This window comes from Myodes glareolus, chromosome 2 (assembly GCF_982192425.1).
Source record: "Myodes glareolus chromosome 2, mMyoGla1.1, whole genome shotgun sequence".
NCBI classification, from domain to species: Eukaryota; Metazoa; Chordata; class Mammalia; order Rodentia; family Cricetidae; genus Myodes; species Myodes glareolus.
In genome coordinates this window covers 18,942,977-18,968,261 of record NC_142027.1, presented here as the reverse complement: position 1 = coordinate 18,968,261, position 25,285 = coordinate 18,942,977, and the positions used below count along the sequence as shown (strand labels likewise).

General features: G+C 32.1%; 1 protein-coding gene across 1 annotated transcript in view; it reads left to right on the top strand.

The window, feature by feature from the left end:
• Positions 1 to 23,797, top strand: part of Ncam2 (neural cell adhesion molecule 2) — a 409,212-nt gene extending 385,415 nt beyond the window's left edge. The window contains exons 16-18 of the mRNA XM_048422798.3: positions 8,376 to 8,580; positions 10,866 to 10,985; positions 18,592 to 23,797. Of these exons, the coding sequence (XP_048278755.2) occupies positions 8,376 to 8,580; positions 10,866 to 10,985; positions 18,592 to 18,703 (437 nt within the window). The 3' untranslated portion in view covers positions 18,704 to 23,797. The remainder of the gene's footprint in view (positions 1 to 8,375; positions 8,581 to 10,865; positions 10,986 to 18,591) is intronic.
• Positions 23,798 to 25,285: the final 1,488 nt, after the last annotated feature.

The window sequence follows — 25,285 nt, the reverse complement described above, 5'->3', positions numbered from 1 at the left end:
GTCAACTGTTCAGTGCTAATTAAGTCATGAGTATTAGACAAAGGGAGTTTCTTAATGTAAAATATTAGCACAACATAGGTGAAGACTCTTATTATTAGCAGTAAGCCCTAACTTAAGCCACCAATTTATTATTGTTTAATTTGTGCCTTTTGTCATCCAACCACTGCACTATAAAAAAAATTACAGTACATCATAAAATTGTAAATTCAGCTTATGCATATGAATGCACATTAGCTATTAATGTGTTTCTGAAAAGATTCAGTTTCTGTACTGTCTTAGGGGGGCACTTGACTATTTATGAAACCTCAGTGGATAGAAATTTTTTTCTCTCAATATACCTGCAAAAGTATCAAGAGAATGTGATTATCAAATTTCTAAATATCTATTTTAGTTTAGCTTAGTTTATTAAATTATTTGCAGTAGGCTGTCTGTAGTGGTTTGATCAAGGATGAAACCCATACAATCATAATGCTTACAAATAATACCAATGAGTGTAACTGTTTGAAAGGATTGGAAGGATTAGGATGTGTGGCTATGCTGCGGGAGGGTGTTACTAGGATCAACTGTCAGGTTCTAAATGCCCCATGTCAGGGCAGTCTCTTCCTGGTGCTACCTCTCTAACAAGATATCTGCCTGTGTTTTGCTGTGCTCCCCACTATGATAAGAGACTAAGCCTCTGAAAGTGTGAGCAAGTCCCCCAGTTAAATGTTATTTTTTTCTTTTATGAATTGTCTTTGTCATGGAGTCTTTTCATGGAAGGATAATACAAACTAAGACAATTCCTGATCACATTTTAATATTATATTGTTTTGTAATTAAGATTTTTTACATGATATATTTATTTTATACTCACATGCTAATCCACCTTTCAGATCCAACTTCTCTTCATGAATCCTCAACTTCATGTCCTACATTTTGATTTTTTTAAATACTCACAAGTTCTCTTTATATCACCCAGGATATAGGGTCATCGACTAGAGCATGGCAGACCAGCCCGGAGTTATATTATTAAATTAAACATATTATCTGTTCCTTGGAAATCATCAGCTGCCAGTATCTCCTCAGTTATAGTTGTAGAGTCCTCAGATCCTTTCCCATCCATGCAAGTGTGCTGATTGACTTGATAGACTTGCACCGTTCACCATAGCTACTGTGAATTCATGATCGCATTGGACCTATGCTATCCAGACAACAATATTTCACCCAATTTTTCATAACTTCTTTTTTTTAAAGTAATTTTATTAAATTATAAAAGTTTCCATTTACGCCTCTCTTCCCAACACCCTCCCACTCCCCCCCCTCCCTCTCCTCCTCCCTCTTTGTCCCTAAGGGCAGTCAGGGTTTCCAGCCCTGTGGGAAGTTCAAGTTCGTCCCCCCTCCGACAGAGAATTCACAACAGATGAACTTCGAATGGCCAGAAGACACTTAAGGTCATGCTCAACCTCCTTAGCGATCAGGGAAATGCAAATCAAAACCACTTTGAGATACCATCTTACACCTGTCAGAATAGCTAAAGTCATAACTTCTGACTGTATCAAACTCTTCATCTTCTCATATGTGATGCTCCCTGAGCTTTGTGTGTTCAGGGAGTGATATGGATGGCCCATTTATGGTTGAGTACTCCACTGACATTAATTCACATATAAATTAACTGCACCCAAAAACTAAGTTCAAGTTTAAGAGTTTACTGAATCTGCACATAGAGAGATGCAAATTTAGAGGGATGTTTTATACAAAACATATTTAATACAAAAGATGTTCTAAATATACTCATGGGGGTTCTAAGCTTTCCAATCTTCATATAATATTTTTATATTCTTAATATATAAGTAGAACAAAATTCACTGACCACATGTTGTAACATGTAAGAAGTAACACTTAGTAGTTTACCAAATGTGTTCAATTATAACAATTAACAAACAGCATCTTGCTTCTGTGGTTTTAAAGTTGTACACTGACAAATCAGTAGTCTTTGAAGTATAATTATGAATAAAGAAAAGATGAAAAACTAACTAAACTTTCTAATGGAAGTAATAAAGCCTCTTCATATTGTAAAAAAGTATCTCTGATGATGAAAAACACTAAAAGGTTTTAAGTGATTTTTGAGTAGTATATCTGATTATTATATTTTATAATTTCAAGATAAAGTTTTCAAACTTTACTTTCCACTGTTATTCATTTACTCTATTCTTGTTATTGTCATAAAAATGATTATCATATATTGAGCATATTCTAAACTTCCTCAGGGTTCTTCTGCTAATCCTCTTTTCATATCCTCATCATTAAAACCCTTCCTTGTTCCAGACATTTTTACTCCCAGTTTTTATTGTATACACAATCATGACATTATAGATTTAAAAAGAATCTAGGGAACATGAATTGTGGAGCATGATAGTTTGTTTTTCAGAGACTTATCCAGAGAAATTTGTATGGAATTGTATGGAGATAATAGACCTCTTTGGATGACATGATCACTTTCACAATATTATTTTTCTAATATAATAAAAACAATTGTACCTTCTTTTGTGTCATTTTCAATCTCATTCTACAGTACTATAAAAGTTAATATTCGGATCTTTCTTTTCCTTCTGTTTTATTTCCTTTTGTCAGAGTTATTCTTAAATACCAATAAAGACCATGTAAGAGAGAAAGGTTATATTTTAGTGGACAGTTTGAGGTGGTGTAGTCCATCATATTACAGAAACATGGCAACAGTACACAAGACACCTGGTGAGATTACAGTTACAGAAAGGATGGAAAGAGCAAGAAGCGTGACTGGTTACCCCAAGCTAACCATTATCTTCTAATGTCTCCTAAATCATCCCCCAAGGTGCCTCCAGCTGTGTTCAAACACAAGACTTTTCACTTCAAATACCATTATACTCTTGGACTCCATAAACTTACAGCCTTCTCTCGGTCCTAAGTGCATTCAGTCCAACTTAAAAATCACTGGAAGCCTGCACCACCAATCCTCTCAATTACAATGTCAGAAGTGTCTTTTGAGACACAAGGAAGTCTTTAACTCTGAGTCCTTACAACATTGACACAGGTTGAATGGTCTTGACATATAATAGCAAACAAACATCTCCTTAGCCAAAGTATAAATTAGAAGCATAGCAAGGACTGATTAGACAAAAGCAAAACCAACACCAAAATAAATCAGGAAAATTAAACTAAATCCTTTATCTCTATTTTTAGGATCTGAGTTTAGTGACAAAACCATTTGTCTGGCAAACGACTTGGATTCCAGGTCTACAGTTTGCATCACAGATGTTCTCTCTGCGACTGCCTACACATCTTGCAGTTTTAATAGGTGTCTCATAACTCTGGTATCTTTGAAATAGTGGGTACCTTCTGTGACTTTGCTTCATCTTCACAACTGTGTGTCATAACCTCTCCAAACCGTTGCTTACACTTTGATTATACCACATCTTGCTTGAAAACAGTGGTTCTCTGTTATTTTCATTCTTACATGTCTAAAAAGTGCATATTGCAATGTTGCCAATTCCCGCTGTTTCTGCGTGGCCCCTGAAGGAAATCCTTGGATCATAGCTGGAGTAGCTATGTTCGCCTAATTGGTTGGATCTACAAGATCCATCTCCTAGGCAATTTTTGAGCAGCTAACTACTTCAACGGCATAATTGCTTCGGTTTCCCAGTCTCCTCCCACTGTTGCTATTATGTACCTATCTTTGTTATGGAAACTTCAGTTCAAATTTCATTATCTTTAAAATATTTTTACTGAAAACAAGGGCAATCTTTCTGAGCCTCTTCTCTGATTCTTAATTTGTGGTTGTCACTCTTTCTCACTGGAAGTTGAAAACTCTCCATACAGCACACATGGATCTTTCCTCAGAATCCAGACCTCCCCTCCTTCTTAACAGAAGTATGTATTCTGTTTGCCCTTAAATCTATAGATACTTGGATGTTTTTCAGCTATCTTCATGTTTATTATACTTCTTCTGCCTGTTTATTCTCTGGAGATTCAAACACCCATGTCTACCTATACTACAGTAGACCTTTTTCTTTTTCTATATCCTTGAATGATTTTCTTGTATCTCTTTATTGGTGCTCTGAAATTAGGCTTCTTCATTTCTGCAGTGCTGCTTGGCCATAGCCATGCAATGTGGAACAGAAGTGATGAAACTCTACTTGAAAGAAGCCTGCTGCTTCAGTCTATATGCCAGTCTCTGTTTCTTTAACACATCTCATCCCTGAGAGTCTAATATGTACTTCTCATACAATTTAAATTTGAGTTAATTGAGCCTTTCTTTTATACAAATAACAATTAAGGATAATACATTTGAATATGTTTTATGACATATAACTTTCCTTTTATTTTTATTTTTTATTGTTTTTATTGAGCTATACATTTTTCTCTGCTCTTTGCTTTTCTTTTCCAGCAAATACTTTTTAAAACTATTTCCAGAACAGTTAATATTTATGTGTATCTTTTATTATATTGTATCCATATTTCAAATCTCTTTTGTTACACAAGGCATTGTCAAACATTTGAGGTTCAATGGTCATATTTTTAAAATAACATTTATAGCACCATCAATTAATATAAATTTTTTAATTCAGAATTGCTCAAAATCACCGCTAAATTTATTTCTGTTGGGCAAAGTAAAAACTTAAGTATTCCTTATTTATTCTCCAATAGCCAAAATTCCATTGAGATACAAGACAGGCACATCACATTTACATTTGCAATCTCTTCTGCAAAGAGCACAGACATATATGTGTATTTGTATATGTTGATACTGAGGTTATCAAAAGGCAGGGCACCCTGATTTCTCTTAGGACTGGAGGGGGGGTAGGAGAGAAATATGAGGATGAGAGGAGGTGGAAATTTTTAATAAATAAAAAAGATGATCAATTGATATTTAAAAGTGTGTTGTCCTACCTTGTTTAATCAGCAGCATATACCAAGGAATTATAAAGACCCATCTCTAATATGAGAACAAAGAGTATTGGGTGTATAATAGCATAATGAAACACTACATTTTTTGAGTATCTGCTCTATTTTCTGTACTTACAACCTACTTTTTTAACAGCACTAAGCAATTTTAATGAAATTAATAATGAATATCTAAAATAAAACTTAGAATTTATACACTATGTCATTATCAAGTCTTGCCAAGTTCTGAAAAGTTTTAATAAACTTAAGACAAAATAAATTTACACACAATCAATAGAGTAAACTTAAAGTACTAAAATGAAGAGTCAAAAGTAAGGATATTCTGAATCTTTTAGGACACAGTTTTTTAAAACTAATATACATATTTCCTGTCAAAATAATTCACTGTTTCAGTAGTGTATGTCTTTTATAATAGAAATATATGACATATATAAAACAAATTTGAATTTAATTCCCTTTTTATATTTTAGTGCTTTGACTTGTGATTTGATTGAAGCAAGAACACAATTTTGTAATTACTTGACGAATATTAGCTTGCATATCTAATTTCTAAATTTCTTGGAGTTGGAGCAATGTAGCTGAGAAATGGAATTCAGAAACTTCTCAGTGGTTCTCTCATTAGGTTTGAGTAATAAACACGAGCCAATATAACAACTTAATGGTCTATAATTAAACATTTTGATTGTATACATTTCCTACAAAAAATTTATTCTTTTAGAAATAATGTGAAAGATCAATAAATAAAGCTTATGACAGAAATATATTATGTAATTTATGTTCTTCAAATGACCCTAAGCCATTAAATTGCTTTTATTCAACTAATGATAAAGAAAAATGCATCATACATATTTCTATATCTTTATATGGTGAAGTCTACTATATTGGTAGCATTTGTGACTGCTTATAAAACAATTTGAGTTAAAGGTGTCTTTATTCTACAATACTTTTGATTAACGTCAAAGATTTTCTGGACCTCAATTTTCATTCAAATAAGGTAGAAATATAAAAAAACATTAGTTTCCTATGTTATAAATTTTTCATGAAATTGTAACATGTCACAATAAGTAATTATAAAAGTGAGTGCAAATATGAATTTCAAATACTTGAATTGATGACTTTGTGTTACATTCCAGTTCTCTAAACAATCAAATCACACTGTTAACTTATACAAGAAAATTGTTTATGTTTTTCAAATTCATGTTAGTCTTCAAATCACAGTGTTATCATAAATATGTGTATGTAAATGTAGGTCTGCAAACCCAAATTATAAATGAAGTGTTATTCCAATAAAATTGGTCTCAGGGAAATGGAGATTTAATCTTCATAATCACTGTTGCACAATATATATATAAAAACTTTAAGCATCCAAATGTATATATTAGTTCTTAATGAAATGAAGAAATTAAATATTTATAATATAAACATTTATTTAATATTATAATTTAAAGTGATAATTTAAAATTATCATCCTGGTAGCAAAATATATTTTGCTTTTACACAAAAATAATTCAAATATTCCATATTTAATCTCATATTTAAAGTGTTTAATTTTGTTTTTCTAGGAAATTAAAACTATTTTGATATCAATTATCATTATTATAAATTATATAAAACATTTTACAAATAACATTTTTTTCTAAAGATTGAATGGCTATCAATACACCTATAAACCTCCAAAAATATTATACACAAAATATTCATTATTGCAAAGCTAGCTAGGCTTCCTCGGTTATGTTGTAAAATTTGTTTTCTAAAGAGTAATCAGTATTTAATAAGAGATTCTGCTGGCCCATTGCTTAAGATGAACAGAAACACTTTTGCAGCTTAGCTTCAAGTTTAACCACTGGCAATGTGGTTTAAACATTTATTTAAAGGGTAATATAGAAGCAATGAGAGTAAAAGCTGATTCTTGTTGAATCTGCACATGAGGAATCTTAAGTTCATTTTCAGACACAACATCCTTCCACATGCCTTTCTGCTGCTGTCTGGTGTTTGTTTGCATAACTGTGCTCATTAAAATAGAGAGACATCTTAGGATTGGAAAAAGGAGATAGACGTTTGCAACTATGTAGTACAACTGTCCTTTGAACATAGGTTTTCTGTCTTCTGATGCTGTAGATTGTAAAAAAAATGTGATTTATCATTAGAACAGGCATAGTGAGATTCCTTATTCAACAGGCGCAATAACACTGATCTGTAGAATTTATTCTCATGTGCTTTGTTTAGCTATGAGAGGAATTTAAATGAGGTATAAAGTCTTACTTAATTTGTAAGTTTTTTTCAACCCAATTTTTGAAAATTTGGTTTCTAGATCATGTACAGCAAGCAATCAATGAAGGTTACATAGGATTTTAAAGATAAATATTTAGTTTTATGCATAATCTATGCGTCTATGTAGGACAAAAGAATGTATATCTTTTTGGTTCCATAATAATTATGAAAGGACCATTAAATTTTTATTTTTGATAATAAATGTATTTTATCATTATAGAGCTGTACAATTTAAGAGTGTCCTACAGCTCTTAGAATATATTGATATTCATAGTGAAAAGTGTATGAAGTCATTACATCACCTCCTTTTCCTCTAGATAATAAAATATTCAATTTATTCTCTATGGTACTTGCTTTCCTACTTACACTTTTAGGATTGTGTAATCTTGTCATACTCAACTACAGACTTAGGACTCTCAATATTTCTACTGTTTTGTCCCCTCCTCATTCCAGTCACCTCTTCATAGACACAGTCTGCCTAACACTCGCTCCTACCCATAAACAAATACCAAGAAAAATCAGCTCCTCTAAGAAAAGTACCTACCTAATATATTAGGGTATAATGTACCCTATTAATATAACAACTAGTAATTTATCTTAAATATCATACCTGTATAGTACTTTTAATCTGTTAAAATATTACCTGCAAAACAAAAGCAACCACTTGTTTTTTTAAGTAATGATTTCAAAATTATCCTTTGCAGGCATTTAAGAATCTGTCACCTGTGTCAAAGCCAAATCCTTGGAGCCATCCAATTTATGTTTTAGTTAGAATGTCAAAATACCATCATACTAAACACTTGTAAAATCCTTCTCTATTAAAAGTCATATAGTTTTTTGAAGCATATGATTACCTATGAAAAATACTTTGGTCAAGCACGGTTTGTGATATGATAAAATTCATTACTTCCCTCAGTATGAATAGAAGACTCCATTGAATAGAAGTTATTTATCTTCTTTCTAAAGATAGTTTGAAAAATATTTGACCTTTTAACATGTTACTTCTTAAAATATGATTATTAGACAGACAAGAGGTCCCAATAGTCTAGTTATTGACACCTGTGAGTCACTACTATTTTCTTCATCTATATTTGAGTATATGTCTTATTAGAAGTTACTTTAAGAATAGTTATTCATATTGTGTATTTTGGTGGTTTATGAGGTTTTTTTTTTTCTTTTTAAAGACACACTTTTTAATGGTCTTGGGCTAGGAGCCATTATTGGCCTTGGAGTCGCTGCCCTCTTGCTAATCCTTGTGATAACAGATGTCAGCTGCTTCTTCATTCGACAATGTGGGTTACTAATGTGCATCACTAGGAGAATGTGTGGGAAGAAAAGTGGCTCGAGTGGAAAAAGTAAAGAACTGGAAGAAGGAAAGGCGGCATACCTGTGAGTATCCCAGTGCTATCTCCCATGAGGGAAGCACAAGCTCATCTTGTGTGATTTGTTTTTGGCTTTCTTCTAAGCCACATCAGGTGTTTAACTAGAATACAGTGCAAATATTACTCTCTGGGCAGGCCTTCAATCTGTATAATATATGTACTTGTTCACAATTACTCTCTCACTCCACCACTTTTTAAGCCTGATTATCTTCTGAGAGTGATTCAGAAAATGTTTCCTTCTTATTATCTAATATTATCCATTCTTTTTCCCACTTGTAGCTTTGCGAGAGTCAGATATAAAATTTAATTAAATAATTTAGTTTGCCTCATAGTAGGATTGTATTCTCTTAAAACTTGGTTTTTTTAGATATAGTCCTTGTTCAGTATCATTTTGAAAATAAACTACTATGTACTATCTTATATATTATATTTTACATATTACATTTATTATGTATCTATAATAGCACATGATTAGATGTAGATCAGAATCATGGAACCTAGAGGACAGAACTGAAGCTGACACCACGGATGAATGCTATTTGTCGACTCGCTCTTTTTGATTTGTTTGGCTTCCTTTCTTATGTTTCCCAGGCTCGTCCCTGACTTTACACTGTCCATAGTTATGGTCTCTTCCACATCTATTTTTAATTGATAAAACTTTTTATAGAAATACCTACAGGACAGTATGTCCTTTGCATTTTCTCAATTGAAGTTCAAAATGCCACAGAGCAAAAACACATTCTACATTTTATTTCTGCTATTTTATAAATTATATCTATTGTATATAATCTTTAATTAATCGCTTAATTACCTAAATTCATTTTAATGTTAAATTTGCCATTCAAAAATATCCACATTTAAATTTAACCTATTACAGGTTTATAATTTTTTGATTATATTTGATTCTACTTTGGAAATTTTGATCTAAAAAAATTCAGTAAGTTAGCTCTCTATTATGCTCACAAGCCTGCTATGTTCCTGATTTTAATTTAAACTTTTAATGAACTTGATGTTGGGATCCAGATTCCTTTCAGTAATTTCACTTTTCACCTATGTTTACACAAATACTGATAAATGAAATTGACATATGTTGCTTACAAATCATATCTTTTAACCATATCTACCATACACATAGGAATGGTTCCTCTTTTGTGATTGCTATTGTACTACATTTTCATGTTATCTTTAAACCAATACAGCAATATTACATTTAATAATCACTAATGCATGCACAAGGTTTTGACATTCACTGAAGCTTTTCTTTCTTTGCTAATCTTCGAGTTTGCCTTGTTATGGTTTTCTTTTGAATTTCAAATTAAACCATTTTCTATATCCTCCACAAGTATGCACAACAGACATGTGCCCACACATCTATACATACACATTTATAAAACACACACATCTCACAAAACATGAGATACTTAAATAAATTACTTAAAAACTTTCAGTTCTTACAAATATATTATTTTTATTTTGAGATTGAAAACAAAAGGCAATAGGCAGAAGTTAGCTTCAATTGAAAGTTTATATGACATATCAATAACAATGGGAATAATTTAGTGTACATTTTATCTTTCTTTTATCCTAGTTTGCATCCCAATAATTGTCTGTTGTTCTTTGTCTGGTAAACTCCATTAGTAAGATTATTGTTAGTTTTGTTGCTGCTGTTTATATTTTTTATATGCAGAGAGAGACCTGTGGTAAATATTATTGATGGAATAACCTGACAATTTTGTTAAGGCATATATATATTATTTCCAACATCATGTAACTGAATATTTCTATTGATTGTCTCCCATGCTGCTATACATATCTTAATTGTTTTAAAATGTTTCACTTTTTTCCTAATTAGGCAAGAAAATATTTATAAACTGTGGTTAATAAAATATTTTAATTTTTTAAACATAGATTTTAAAATGCAAACTACTTTTTCAAAATAATGTTCTTTCTTTTTTCTTCGTGAAATATAGCCTTGCTCTATAGTCAAAGCTGGTCTCAAATTTACAATATTCCTAATTGGTTTCTGGACAGCAGTCTTACAAATGTTTACTGCCTTTCCTAACAGGAGACAACAACAGTAACAAAGATACAGTGATAAAAATGATAGAAAAAGACTGCATTACTTCTTTCCAATTACATAGTAACAAATCATGGAAATATGAATTCAAAAGAAAAATGTTGTATGTTTGGTTAATTGAAAAGTGTCTATCGTGTGTGTGTGTGTGTGTATGTGTTGTAACAAATGAGCAATTGACACATTGAAGAATTAAATATCTTAATATTTCATTTTAGGAAAGATGGGTCAAAAGAACCAATAGTGGAAATGAGAACAGAGGATGAAAGAATCACTAATCATGAAGATGGGAGTCCAGTGAATGAGCCAAATGAAACCACACCATTAACAGAACCCGAGTACGTAGCTCCAAATGCTTATATTTGCAGACAAGTAACAGTAAAGTGTAAATCATTTTAGTTATTTGTATCATTAAATTAAAATATCATTATTAATAGAATTATTTTGTATTTTAAATCATATAACATTTTGCTATAGAAGTCCATTTTGTTGAGATATTTCACTAGAAAATTCTCTATCAATATCTTAAAATTTAAGCCTTAAGTATACATTTATATTCTCATGAAAAATATTAACAATAAAAAAGATGTGTTTCAGAATTAAATTTTATAACATTAATTGATAATTTGGGGAAAATGATGTTTTAAATTATGAATAAATTTTACTGAAATATGTAAGTGGCAGGAAATAAGTTACCAAGCTGACTATTGATAACTATTGCAATATGACTAGATTGTTAACAAAGATTTTATTTCACATACTGTCACTAGACTTGTTTTACTGTCACTAAACTTGTTCTTTGATAATTTCATAAACATACCTCCTGCATTCCAATCCCTGCTTTCTCTACTGTCTCTCATCTTATCACAAGTTGTCAACCTCTCTCAACAACTCCTTTTCTCACATCTGGCACGAATTTGTTTAATGATTAACAGAGTAATTAACATGTGCCTTCTGTAATCAAGAGTTTATCTATCCTTTGGAGTTTGTTGGACTCATCAACGAGTTTACAACAGAATGGAGCAATTATTTCTGCCCCATAATCCATTCGTAGTCAGTTGTTCAGCAAGAGAATGTATGGCCTTGTAAAGCATGCTTTTAGTCCATGAGAAGGTATCGATAGGTTAAGACTGCACTAGTCAAGGTTAGACAGCTATCCCCTCATTTGGATCATGTTAACAATTACCATGATTTCGAGAAGAAATCAACTCATGAAAATTTTTTCTGTTGGACTCATTCATTTGACCCATCTTCCATATGTTCTATGGTTATCTGAGTGTTTGGTTTTAACGTCCTCCTCAGTCGTTAGTTCTCAACTATTACTTAATGAAAGCATCTTGAGCAGCTCTGAGACACTGCACTAACTACCACACACATAAAGAATGATTAAGACTGAATGAAGCATTCCTCAAAGTATAGAAGCATGAATATTCAGTAAGGAACGTTTTCAACTTTGTCAAACAACAGTAAAATCTGGTAACGAACACCTTCTCAATCATTACTTTTTAACGAGTTTATAACATCAGGAATGGATATCTGTTCAAGGGAGTGGGGCCCCTTGTTCTGTCCCAGCTGCCCTGCCAGTTTACATCAGAAATTAAATCCACATAGAAACTGTATTTCTTTAAACATTGTTTGGCCCATTACATCTAACCTCTTTTTGGCCAACTCTCACATCCTGATCTAACCCACTTTTATTAATGTCTATTGCCACTTGACTGTGGCCTACCGGCATGAGTCTAACCAGGGACCGTCTCGGGCAGGAGAGCCATGTCGTCTGCCTGACTCTTCTCTTCTTTTCAGAATTTTGTTTTGTCTTTCCCACCTACCTGAGTTCTGTCTTATTAACTAGGCCAAGGCAGTTTCTTTAACAACCAGTGAAAGCAACACAAATACAGAAGGGTCTCCTACACCAAATACCCTATTTGTGGAACAGCTCTCAAATACAATAAGGGGGTGAATGGTTTACTTGAGCAGTCAGTCATACCACCTTGACTAGTAGTGTTGTTAGTTAGTATTGCTGTTCATAGAATTCCCTGCCAGGCAAGTCCTCTGATACCTTTGTCTGTCTCTCTTTCACTCTTTCTCAGTACTGACAACCCTCCCTTCTCATTAATTACTCCACTGCTCCCTGAATTAAATTGAATACTTTTAGCATAATTGCATGGACTTCCATGACAAAATATTTATTTTCTTTATCCATACTATAACATAAATTGCAAGAGAACCCAGAAGAACTAAAGTAGCAACATTAATTTTCCCATGTAATGGTAAAGTTAGACTAAGTTCAGCTGAAGTGGTATTTGTGAATCTTTAGAGCATTGTTTTATCAAAGAAGGAAGTATTAGTTCCCAAGGTAGCATGCATAAGATGGAACACTGAACTAGTGAATGTTGCAATACAAATAAAGGAAATTTTCATTCAATGTTGTCTAATTAAGATTTAATAAAGCTATCTCAATTTCAGTGAAAAAACAAGGAACCTGTGGACACGGTTCAGTGTTTACTATCAATTGCTCTCTTATAAAGGACATGTATTCAGTTCCCAGTCAGTATCCACATGATGTCTTACAGCCATCTGCAACTCTAGTTTGAAGAAACCTTACACATTTTTCTGGACTCTGGAAACACCAGGGACACATACAGTGCACATATGTACATGCAGGCAAGCACTCATATACATAAATAATACATCTTTTTAAAAGCAGATACTGTTTCATTGTAAGAAACAACTCTTAAAACATATATTCATTAGTATTATAAAAAACAAATATAAATAATATTAAAAATGCCAAAAAATATAATTATAATATATAAGGATAATTTCATAAATAATAGTAATTTCTATTTATTTCAAAATAATATTGGTATTGGTGACTCACACAATTTTTTTAAATTGTAATGACATGCCACCCACTTATTTTTGATTATTTTTTATTATTATTGATCAAATGTATTTTATTTTAAATCTCAACTGCAGTTTCTTTCTCCTCCTATCCTCGCCTTCCCTTTCCACTCCTCCCTAATGACTCCCATCCACTCTTCCTCTGCTTCTGTTTCAAAAGGGGCAGGCTTCTCATGAGTATCAAAAAAGCATATATATCAAGTTGCTTTAGTACTTAGCTCCTCCCATTGTATAAAGACTGAGCAAGGCAATGAAATATGAGGAACTGGTTCATAAAAGTCAGCCAACTTGTTAGTGGCAGCCTCTTCTCCCACTGCTAGTCCCACAAGCAGCCCAAGCTACACAACTGTGAAACATATCTAAAGAGCGCAGGTCAGTCTCATGTGATAATTATTAGAGATGATAAACCAAGTAGTGGACATACGTCAGTTTTTAGGCTTTTAATAATTAAAAAATATTTATTTTATTGTATTCATTTATTTATTTGGGGGGTAGTTGGTGACAGTGTTTCTCAGTGTAGCCGTAGCTGTCCTGGAACTTACTCTGTAGACCAGGCTGACCTCAAACTCATAGAGACCTTCATGACTCTTCCTCTCAAGTGCAAGGATTAAAGGATGACTACCACTATCTGGTAGTTTATTTTAATTTAAACATAAATTATGAAATCAAATTTATCCATTGTTTTCAGAGGTTTCTGTCCTGCCTAGTCCCTCAATAAAAACACAGAAACTATATTATTTGCATTCCTATTTGGCAATAGCTTAAGTGTATTTTTAGCTAGCTTTTTTATCTTAAATTAACCTATTTCTATAAATCTGTGTATTGCCTTGTGCCTGTGGTTTACAAGCAAGGTTTCCAGGCAGATTCATGGCCTCTCTCTGACTTAACCAACTCTCTCTATATATCTCTTTCATCCTGGCTATATTCTGTTAAGCCATTGGCCAAAAGCAGCTTCTTTATTAACCAAAAAAGCAACGCATATACAGAAGGACTTCACATATTTTCCCCTATTCTGTTTAAATAAAAAGGATAGTTTTAACTTTAACATAGTCAAACTACATATAAAAAAACAGTTATCAAGGAAGAAATATAGTTACAATACTTATATCTACTATATCTTTTATCACAACTAAGGAAAACTATAATTATAACTATCTATTCTTCAATACCATCAAAGGCCATAGAAGAATATAATATTTCCTAAGTAAAGTGAGTGTGTTTCAGCAACTTCTAAAACTCTAGAATTGACAGAGACAACTTGCTACCTGGACAGTCATCCAAAGTTCTTCTGTAACATTTTTCTCGGAATCTATCTTAAGCCTACAGGCTCATAGTATCTGGGAGACATTTCTGTGGACCAGGAAATTTCAAAGACAGCTCTGTATATATTGGCAGTTTGTTAGTCACTTTTTTTTCTGTGTCCTGCAGAATGTCTTTCAGTCTTTCATGAAGCAGGAACCCTGAAGGACTGTCTCACATTCTTTAGGAAGCTTCAGCAGTCATTTTACTGTGGGTCCTGCAACTCCAGTCAAAAAGTTCAAGCATGAGCAGCTTCTTGCCCAAATGGCTAAAAACTATGTAAGGAGCCTCTCTGATGCCCATCATCTTCTTAAAGTAGAGTGATGCTGCCAGTACCAGATGTGTCTCATAGTCATAGAATGTCTTACGCTCTTAAAAGATGTTAAATGCCATATTCTGAAGATCACTGAAAGATTTATAGAATATCTATCTAACTCATTATCTCTCTATATATCTAGAAAACCTAACTGACATAACTACAAACTTGACTACTATATATGACTATCTATTAACCTGTATTTCTTAATTAACATTACATTTTTAAATGAGCTGTACAAGCACAACACCTTAATCAAGAGCAGAAATATACATATAACAAAAATGGCCTTAAATTTGTATCCATTTAAATGTAAACAAACATTTATAAACAGTATTTGGGAATTTGAACATAACTGTCTCCAAACTGCTTCCTTCTTTTTTGTTGGGTGAAGTAATTGAGAATTCACAAAGACCTTTGAGAGGTTTTGGTCCATCAAACAACATTAGTTTGGAAGGAATCCACAGGTTCTCATTTTCTGTGTAAACAAAATTAGAACCTCTTTTCCAAGGCAATATAACCTTAGACCCAATTTTTGAAGTCAAGATACCTTTAAAATATTTTGGCTTAGCTTGGTAGTCCATACAATGAAATGTCTCACTGTACTTAGTTCCTTCACAGTCAAAAATTTAAAGAAAACAAAGTAATATGAATTGAAGGGGCGTGATCGATCAATAATTAACCAGGTCAACTCAATATAAAATGATTTAACTTTTAAAAATTGGTAAAAAGGGGAAAACTTACACAACCAGAAATCCCATGAACACCAGGTGAGCAGGGAACCAAAGAGAGGAAGTGGCAAGGCACTTTGATCTTTTATTTGTTTTGTGTGGACCCAGGGGGACACACCTTAAGCAGAGTGTGATTGGCTGAGATTCCCCATCATCTCTCCCTTTTTCTAAACAAGATTGAACTAAACCCAATATAACTATATACAGTAGGAACAGATAACAAATATAAAATTACAAGCAACAAAGAGTATTAAGCAAGAAACATATAACAAAAGTTTTACTAAGGAGTCTAAATAATGTAGAGGGTAACTACAACTATCCAATCTTCAACTCCATCAAAGATCTGAGAAGGAAAATAATTTTATTTAAGCAGCCAAGAAGTACAAGTGAAAAGCTTTCAAAATGTGTAACAAATGAAAGAGACAATTGATTACTTGGGCAATCACCCACAGTCTTGTTTGCAATGTCGAGTCTACCAACTTTGGCTAAGGCCTAGCATAACTGACATGCCATTTTCAAAGGCAAGGAACCTTTTAGAACTCTCTTACCTGTGTTGGCAAGATAAGACAATCCTGTTTTTTTATCCATTTACGGATATTTTGTAATTTTGTCAGTGGTCAAGGTGTGGGCTTTTTCTTTGCCCAAAGGCCAGTTCTGTCAAGAAGAAGGCAAGCTCCAAGTGGAGTGTCTTTGGTGCTCAAAGTTTTCTCGGCAGTAGAGCGGTGTTGTCAGGAGTGATTGTGTCTCATTAGCACGAAATTCTAGGTTAGATGAAAGGCCATTTTTTTACAGCTCTTTGAAGAGGTTAAAGATTATATTATCTACACTAAATGTAATTTCTATGTATCTAAAGAACCTGATTAGCCTAAATATGGCAAACATATATGACTATTGATTTATAATTCTCGATATCTATCTAACTTGAAGAGTAAGAGAATAAACAACTGTGCAATAAATACCAGATGCTGTAGGGTGTAGAGAAGGGCAGCTCTGGGGCGGTGCAGTTGCTGTGGACACCCGGTGGCCCTAGGACTGTGCTCGGCCCACACTGCTGCTTCTGTTGCGGGCAGCATGGAGCAGAAGCTGCACAGAGGCTCGGTGGTGAGTGGGGGTCGCTGGCTCCCAGTGGCCACATGGCAACCAGGAGGTTACGTGAAAATAAAAACCCCATGTTGGGTGCCAAATGAAGGGCGGTGATAGATCGAAAATTAACCAGGCCAACTCAATACAAAAAGATTTAGCTTTTACTAATTGGGGAAAAGGGGAAAACTTACACGACTAGAGATCCCATGAACAGAAGTTGAGCAGGGAACTAAAAAGAGGAAGTGGCAAGACACTTTGATCTTTTATTTGTTTTGTGTGGACCCAGGGGGACACACCTTAAGCAGAATGTGATTGACTGAGATTCCCCATCAATGAATAATCCAGACTAGCTATGTATTTTCCATCTTTGCATAGCTTATTTTTCTTCATTCCTTCTACTTTAAGATTGTTTGTACTCTTTTGCTTTAAAGACATTGTTTTATTTTTATAACCATGTACTTCCTTTGAAACTGTCTATATTTGTTTTCTTCTCTCTCCCAAGCCTACATATTTTTATCCAACATTGTGACCCATTTAGAGGTCCTTTTTAAAAATCCGAATCTGTCTTTATTGCATATTCTTTTTTGACCAGGACATTTCTTAAAATACAAAGCAGTGTGGTTAGCACTAAGGCTGTTTTGCTTTTTGGCTCTGCCCAGTCCAACATGGCAGAGGTCTGTTCACTGCCTCTGAGATAGCCAGGTGGGAGCCATGCTTACCACATCAACTCTAGTAATTAGTAAGCCTATGCTGCCACCAAGCAACTTGCAGTATACTCCTCACAAGCACCATTCAAGTACTCAGACTCCTAAAAGAGTCAGAGTTTATTCTGATAGCATGGCCCAGGAAGCTGCCATTTTAAAACCACACAGTTTTTCTTTCTGCTACCTCTGAATCAGGAAAACCTCTCTTGAGGGAGCTACAGCAGTTTGTAACAGGGTTTCTCTGAGTAACTTTAGTTGTCCTGGATCTCACTATGTAGACCAGGCTAGCCTCAAACTCAAAGAGATTTTCATGCTTCAGTCTCTCATGTGAAAGGATTTAAAGATGACTACCCCATCTGGCAATTCATTTTTAATTTAAACTTAACTTATGAAATCAAAGTTATCCACAATGAGCAATTATGCTTACCTACATTTACAAATAGTTTTTTTCAAATATTCTGTGTGTCACATTACTTTCAGACAATGGTAATGGCAAATGCAAACTATTTTATTACATCCTAGTTTATTTTTTAAATAAATTCTTTCAAAATGTAAAAGGAATGTCCCTGAAAATATTCATAAAGGTAACATTATAGTGACTGAGTAGGCTGAATTTCAGAATAAATTTATAGCTCTATATAGACATATACATGCAACATATGGAAGAAAGAGGCTAAGGATCTAGAGAATAACAACTGAAAATATATGAGAGTGCTAGCAGGAAAGACTATGAAGGAAAAATGTCATAATCTCAAAGAATAAAATAAATATTTAAATAACTTATCTTTTTCTCTGTAAAATATAGCATGCTTCATTTGAAAAATGAAATTGAATAATTGAAATTGTTAGAAACATGCTTTAAATTATTTCTAGAAATTTAGTTTGTAACCTCTCTGTTCATTTCCAGAAAATTGCCTTTAAAAGAAGACAATGGAAAAGAAGTCCTAAATGCAGAAACTATAGATATTAAAGTGTCTAATGACATCATCCAGTCGAAGGAAGATGATAGCAAAGCATAACCACAAGTTTCAGCGGCTTGGTTAGCACCGCAAGGAGCAATTGGATTGCCATGACACTTTGACCAAAACTATTCTATTGACCTTAATTTCTTGGGAACCGTCTAGCTTGGAATAGCTTGTACACATATACATATGATCAACCCCTCCTGTCACAGTTCATTTCCTTCTGTTATTGCTGTTGTGGTTGTTTGTTTTGTTAAGTATTTCAGTATAAAGTCTTGATTGGCACCAGTTTTGGGTATTTGTTTAATTCTATGACTGAAGTATTACAATTTATTATATGGCTAAAGGGCTTTTCTTTTAAAATTTTTGTTTCATGTAACACCAACAGATGTATTTCAGCTCTCAAAAACATTAGGTTGTGATAGAAGGCAAAGTAAAATCATTCTGAAATAAATGTGTACAAAAGCCCTGCATGTTGATGAATCTTATCTTGGGCAAACACACTATTAAAATGGATTTCAGTTTAAGATGAAGTCACATAACAAAGGTTATACTTTTTATCAAGAAAATTTCGGGGAACCCAGGCTGGAAGGAGCAAGTCAATTATCTTTTGCAGATGTTAGAAATTGGAAAACTGTTAGAGAACTCGTTTCAACTTATGACCACATTGCATTTTTGACATTGATCTTCGATACAGTGATACCAGGTTTAAACTTGTTACACATCTGAAAGATTAGTTGTGTGTAAAATTAGATTAGAAAAACTCCCTAAATCTCTTTTTATGTATACCATATTCACTCACAGTGGATTACACAAAAAGTAAATGTATTACAAGTAAAAATGGTATTGATTTCTGCCCTCAGCTTCAAATAAAGTGAATTTAAATGGGAAAATATCAATATTCTTTCTTGATATATTTATAAATACATGATTATTTTTATTTATATATAATTTATCAAAAATAAAGTTGTTTTTAAGTACTTCGAGTCATATTAGATATGTTTTGGTATATAGATTTATGTGGTCATTATTATTATTATGTGTCCCTCTTTAAATGAAAGTGGCTAATGACATTCAAAGTATATATTAGAGTAAATTAATTAAACATTCAAATGTTCCAATAGGATTGAAAAACTGAAATGCTACTATTGACTTATTTTCAAATAGTGCATTTTAAAATCCATTTTACACCAATTTTAAAGTATTTAATAAACAGCTACAGTTGAAACAATCATTTAACTATTCTATATAGACTTTCTAATATTATTTCTTAAGGATTACTCAAGAATATGATAGTTACTAACTTACAAGCTATGCAAACTTCCTGAGGTCAAAGTCTGAACTATGATTTAACGTATGTGAAAAAAAAAACGACACATTTGTAACTATCAATGTACATCAGTGGGGAGCAGGGTTAAATGATTTCTTAAGTCAGAGTTCCTAAAGCTACAGCAGTCTCCCTCTTTCTCACAGCCTTTGGTGATCTGGTACCAAGGGAATAGCTCCAATATTGGTGCATTTGAGACCACATTCTCATAGTTCGTTGGATGAATATTTTTAACAATAAAGATGGCCCTGCTCTTATACTATGAGGTAATTTCATGAAAATTAGATACAACATTAGTGCCACTCTGGAATGCTTCTCTTCATAAAGTGCTTAAACTTGCCATCCAAGGAGAGATAAATGTTTTATTGTATCTTTTACCTCACCTGCTGACTGTCAGCTAGACCAACAGTGCCCAACTGCATGGAAAGATGCTTTAATCTTTACAGAGCTTTGTGGGAAATGCGGGGTCATTACAGGGGTCTCGCCTTGATGCCCCTCCTGGCACATTCTAAAGAGAGAGACAGAGAGAAACCCAAAACAGAAATCTGTGCCTAATTAAGAACCTGAACGGTGTCTATCTTAAATAAGCAAACAAACCAGTTTAATCCTTTCCAAACTTGCTTACCAAACATGTTCTCGATAGGTTTGTCTAGGATATTTAGCTTATGTTTGTTGGGTCATTGTAGTTTCATTTTTTAAGGTGTACTTCTTTCTGATTGTTTTACTTTATACCAAATGTACTAAAATTAGTCAAAATACTTGAATTTATTTGTTTGTGTAAAGTGAACAGGCTTAGTAGTGGTGTCTAGAAGCAATAGCCATGAATACTGATTTTTCCTTGATAGAACGACATGATTTTAAACTAATGATTAAAATAATCTGTATGACTGGTAAAGCAATTTAGCATGTTTTGAATTGTCATATTTGTGCTATAACACAAGAACAGAGAAATAAGAAGAGCAAAATATTTTTTGTGTTTTCTCAATTTGAAGCTTTAATTTTATCATGTCTTCAGTTTTTCTACGTAAAGAAGCTGAATTAAATTTATATACATAGTCTTAAATCTTTTGTCATCATATTGAACCATTGTGTAACTTTGGATAGAGTCCATGGATGCTTTCAGGTGTTTCAGAGATGCTGAATCTGTGGTGTCCTAGAAATCGATGCTCTGTAGATAACATATTGATGTGGTAAACTTTTAAAATTTCAAAGAAATCCTCCTAATTACACAGTTTGTAAAGTTTCCAAATGAGAATGCCATATAGTGAATTCTCAATTTATAATTAAGCCTGAAATGATTTTTTTTATTTTTTAATTCTATTTTCGTCTAAATGTATTTATGTAATTTTACTATCTGAAAGTCCACTTTCATGTTATAACAAAATGTCCACTGGACAAAATTTAAGTATTGTTAAGGTAATCTGAACTTTACACCAATTGTAAAAAGGCGCAAATGTAAGGTTGGGAGCTGATAAAATGACAATCTATATTTGACACCCCATGAGAGAAAAATTTAATATTTGAATTTTAATACATGTTGTATTTTTAAAACTGACACAAATATGTCAAAATAATTTACAGTGATGTTTGAATGCATTAAAATTGTGATTTTGACAGGTTAATTTATTATTTTGTGGATAAGATATATTACTATTCTATTTATACTAATGTCTAACATTAATAATCTTTAAAACTTTTATTTTTTAAAATTAATACCTACATCATCATTTTCAAATGGGTTTGACCCAATAAACATCATTTGAATCTTAGCCTTTGTGTTAAGCATCTATATAAAATAGATATTAGTAATCAAATGAATTATAAGTTACAACAATTCTTTGTATATTAAAATCATCTCTTTTTTGAATAATTAACAGGTATTTGTGCCTTTATATTAGCATGACATTCCTTTAAAGAAAAGCTACAACTACTATATCTGTTTTGATCATGCATATGACACTAAAGCTGGATTTTTTTACAATCAAATAAAAAACTTTATTGTAACCTCTTTCCCTTACCCACAATATATATACACTCAAATTATTTTTATTTATAATAAAATAATACTTTAGTCCACTCATAAGATACTTTAGTTGGTTCTGTATTGTTTTTCTAGATGACACGTCTGTATTGTGACAATTGTGATGTTAGCTCTAAGAAATACAACAGATGCTACTTACAACCAGGGCAGCTACTGTGGGGTCACTTGGGTCTTCACTGATTTGTGGAGATCATAAATCATCCATGTGATGGCAAGATGAACAAATATCAAAATATCTATAATTGAAATGGTAAGAGAAGTTTACATTTTAATTTAAAAATACTGATGATGCATATGGTACCTATTTAAAATTCCATTATTTTTTTTTGGAAAATGATGTAAATGCTTAGTTTGATTTTCTCATGGAAAATTTAGAGGGACTGTATCTTTTCAAAACATTTCATTAAATCTGCAATCATTTTACAATGAGATTTTTCTTATATATCTTCAATTTCCACTTCTTACTAACCCTTTGGAATAGTCTGTCTAAAACTCCAATAGCATATAGGTAGAATTTCATATGATGAACTTAAAATGTGTTTGGTTAAAATTTAAAATTTAATCACAGAAGTTAAATTATTACAGATAATATTATAAATATATATAGTCTTAATAATATTCTAATATGAAACATAAATGAAAATATTATAAAAGGCCTAGCAATAGTAAGTGCTGAGTACATGTAATTTTCTTCCAAACTTCACTTTTTTTTATTTTAAATTGTGTTCACCCATGAGGCTGCAGCTACTTATCAACATTTTACAAGATTATTACATAATAATTATCTTGCTTCATATAATGGTCATTGACTTTTATATTATATATTATAGTGAATATTTATTTGTTAATATATTTAGTAGTCTTACAAACTATTCATATTTACTATATAGTTTTATAATAATTTAAATCAATTAGTTAATATTGTTTCATTAACTTTAGTTTGACATAATTTTCTGGTTACTGACCAATTATTATTCATGATGATTATTATAGAAATTTCCAAAGTAAGTGTATATATCACAACTTTATTCTTTTCTAATTTACATTCCTATATCTTTTATGTCTAATTTTAGCCTTGCATGGAAGAAAATAAGTAAGAAAATGATGTTTGGAGCATTTCTATCAATACCAAACAAAAGAGTTAAGGAAAATAAAGATAAAATCACCAGGAAAATAAATGACCAGTACTGGAATAGATACAGAAATGTCTAATCAAGGAATAAAATCATTTTTAGGTGTATAGTTAACCCAATAAAAGTAGAGCAATGACAAAACACTAACAGTATCTGAAAGACCATGTAACAGAGATAAACTCTTATAATAACTTGAAAATATGATGTTTAAACTAACACCGTGCTATAAGTAAAATTATATCGTTAAAAACAAAAAACTATTTTGCATTCTCAAAACATGTTGTTTGTTAAGGATTTGTCTCTAAACCTTTGAGGACAAATATCAACAATTACAAAAGAGTTTAAAAACACATTTGGAGGTATGGGAATTCTATCTTTATTCTAAAATAATAAAATATGAAGTCATATATTTTTTAACTTATACATTTTTATCCAAATTGTGTATAGTTAACGATCATGTTTTCTTATTATTTCAATATAGTATGTCCCTATGAAATGCTGTATATATATGTCTAAACTGTAAAAAGTATACTGCAAATGTTGAAGTTTTGTATTTATGAGAGACATTGAAAGTATGGCTTATGGTATTTCAAAACTGTCACTCTTCACCATTTGTATATTAATAGTAAAGATACTTTTACTTTAATAAAGTGTCAAATTTTATGGTTTTTTTTCTAATTCTATCTCACTAGTGGGAAACTTTTATGTAACAAAATCTTAGTTTCTGAAAATTACAAACATACCACTAAGCAGCCAGAAGATAAATGCTTTCTGCCATCTTGTATTATTTAAATCATAGCATTATGGCCTATCAACAGTGCCCTGATCAGAAAAAAATAAATAAATTTAATAATTGAGACAGACTCACACAAGAATTATTAGTATCAACAAGGAAACAATGAGAAATAAACTTGTGTGAATTCGACCATAGACCACCGTATCTCTAGACTCTTTGATAGGAACCCAGACATAGTGTCTTAACAAATTTTCTTATTATGGTTGTGTAGTTGGAAGTTTGCGTCTACTTCAGAATCAGACTCTTTTAGTTTTGTTGAATTTTCTACATGTTTCACTTTCAATGCATAAGTTTAAGGCATTCTACTATGTTTAAGAAATAATACTTTAGCATACAGTATGATTTGCTGCCAAGCCATACGATCTAGAAAATTAAGAAATAAGTCTTTGGAAAAATAATTTACTCAGAAGACATAAATATTTGGAAGCAGTACTTATATAAGCAAACAGAAAAGGCAGTTTAAAAAAAATAAAGAGAAAAAGGAAGATATTATAGATTAATTTAGACCTAAAAAAACTAATATCCATTTCCACTTTATGTTGAAATTCTTTTTTACATTATTAACTTTAAAAGAAAGGTGTTAAAGAAATTGACTATGTAAATCGATACATCACAACTATATTTTCCTTTTCTGATATAAAAAAACATTTATTTTAGTGTCTAATTTTGGTCTTCCTAAGAAGTCCCCACGCTGAAAACACAGGTCTTTCTTAGTAGCACGGCTTTGCAAACCTGAGCTTAACAAGATTCACACGAGTGACAAAGCGAAAGTGGAAAATCCAATGAAGCAGGAGGACTATACAAAGAACTATAGGCAACTAGGAATTGGTAAGGATGGTAGAAAGAGTCTCCTTTACTGAAGAAAACCCAGTTTGGTTTTCCTACACCAAATGGACAATACTAAAAACATACATACAAATCACATCATACAGACTGAGAAAGTTTTAGTTAGTAATGTGTATGTATATTGAATACACATGCAATAACAATAAGTTAAAGAGACTATGAATTTGAAACACCCCTAGAAGGGAGAGGAATAGAGGGCCTGGTGGGAGGAAAGGAAAGTGAGAAATGCAATTATAATGCTACATTTTTAAATAATAAACATAGAATAATTTGTATGTTTTAACATTCCCTTTCAGTATTGAGGTTGCTTTTTTTGGAGAGGTGTCTTTTTGTAAATAGACATTTATATAGAGGAATTATAAATTGTTGTACTTGTTAATTTATTTTACTGTTGTTAAGTCACTATAAAATAATCTTTTAAAACAAAATAAAATAAATAAGCAGAAATATCAATAATACTAAATGTCAATTTTTGGTTTTGTTTTTAAAACAGGGT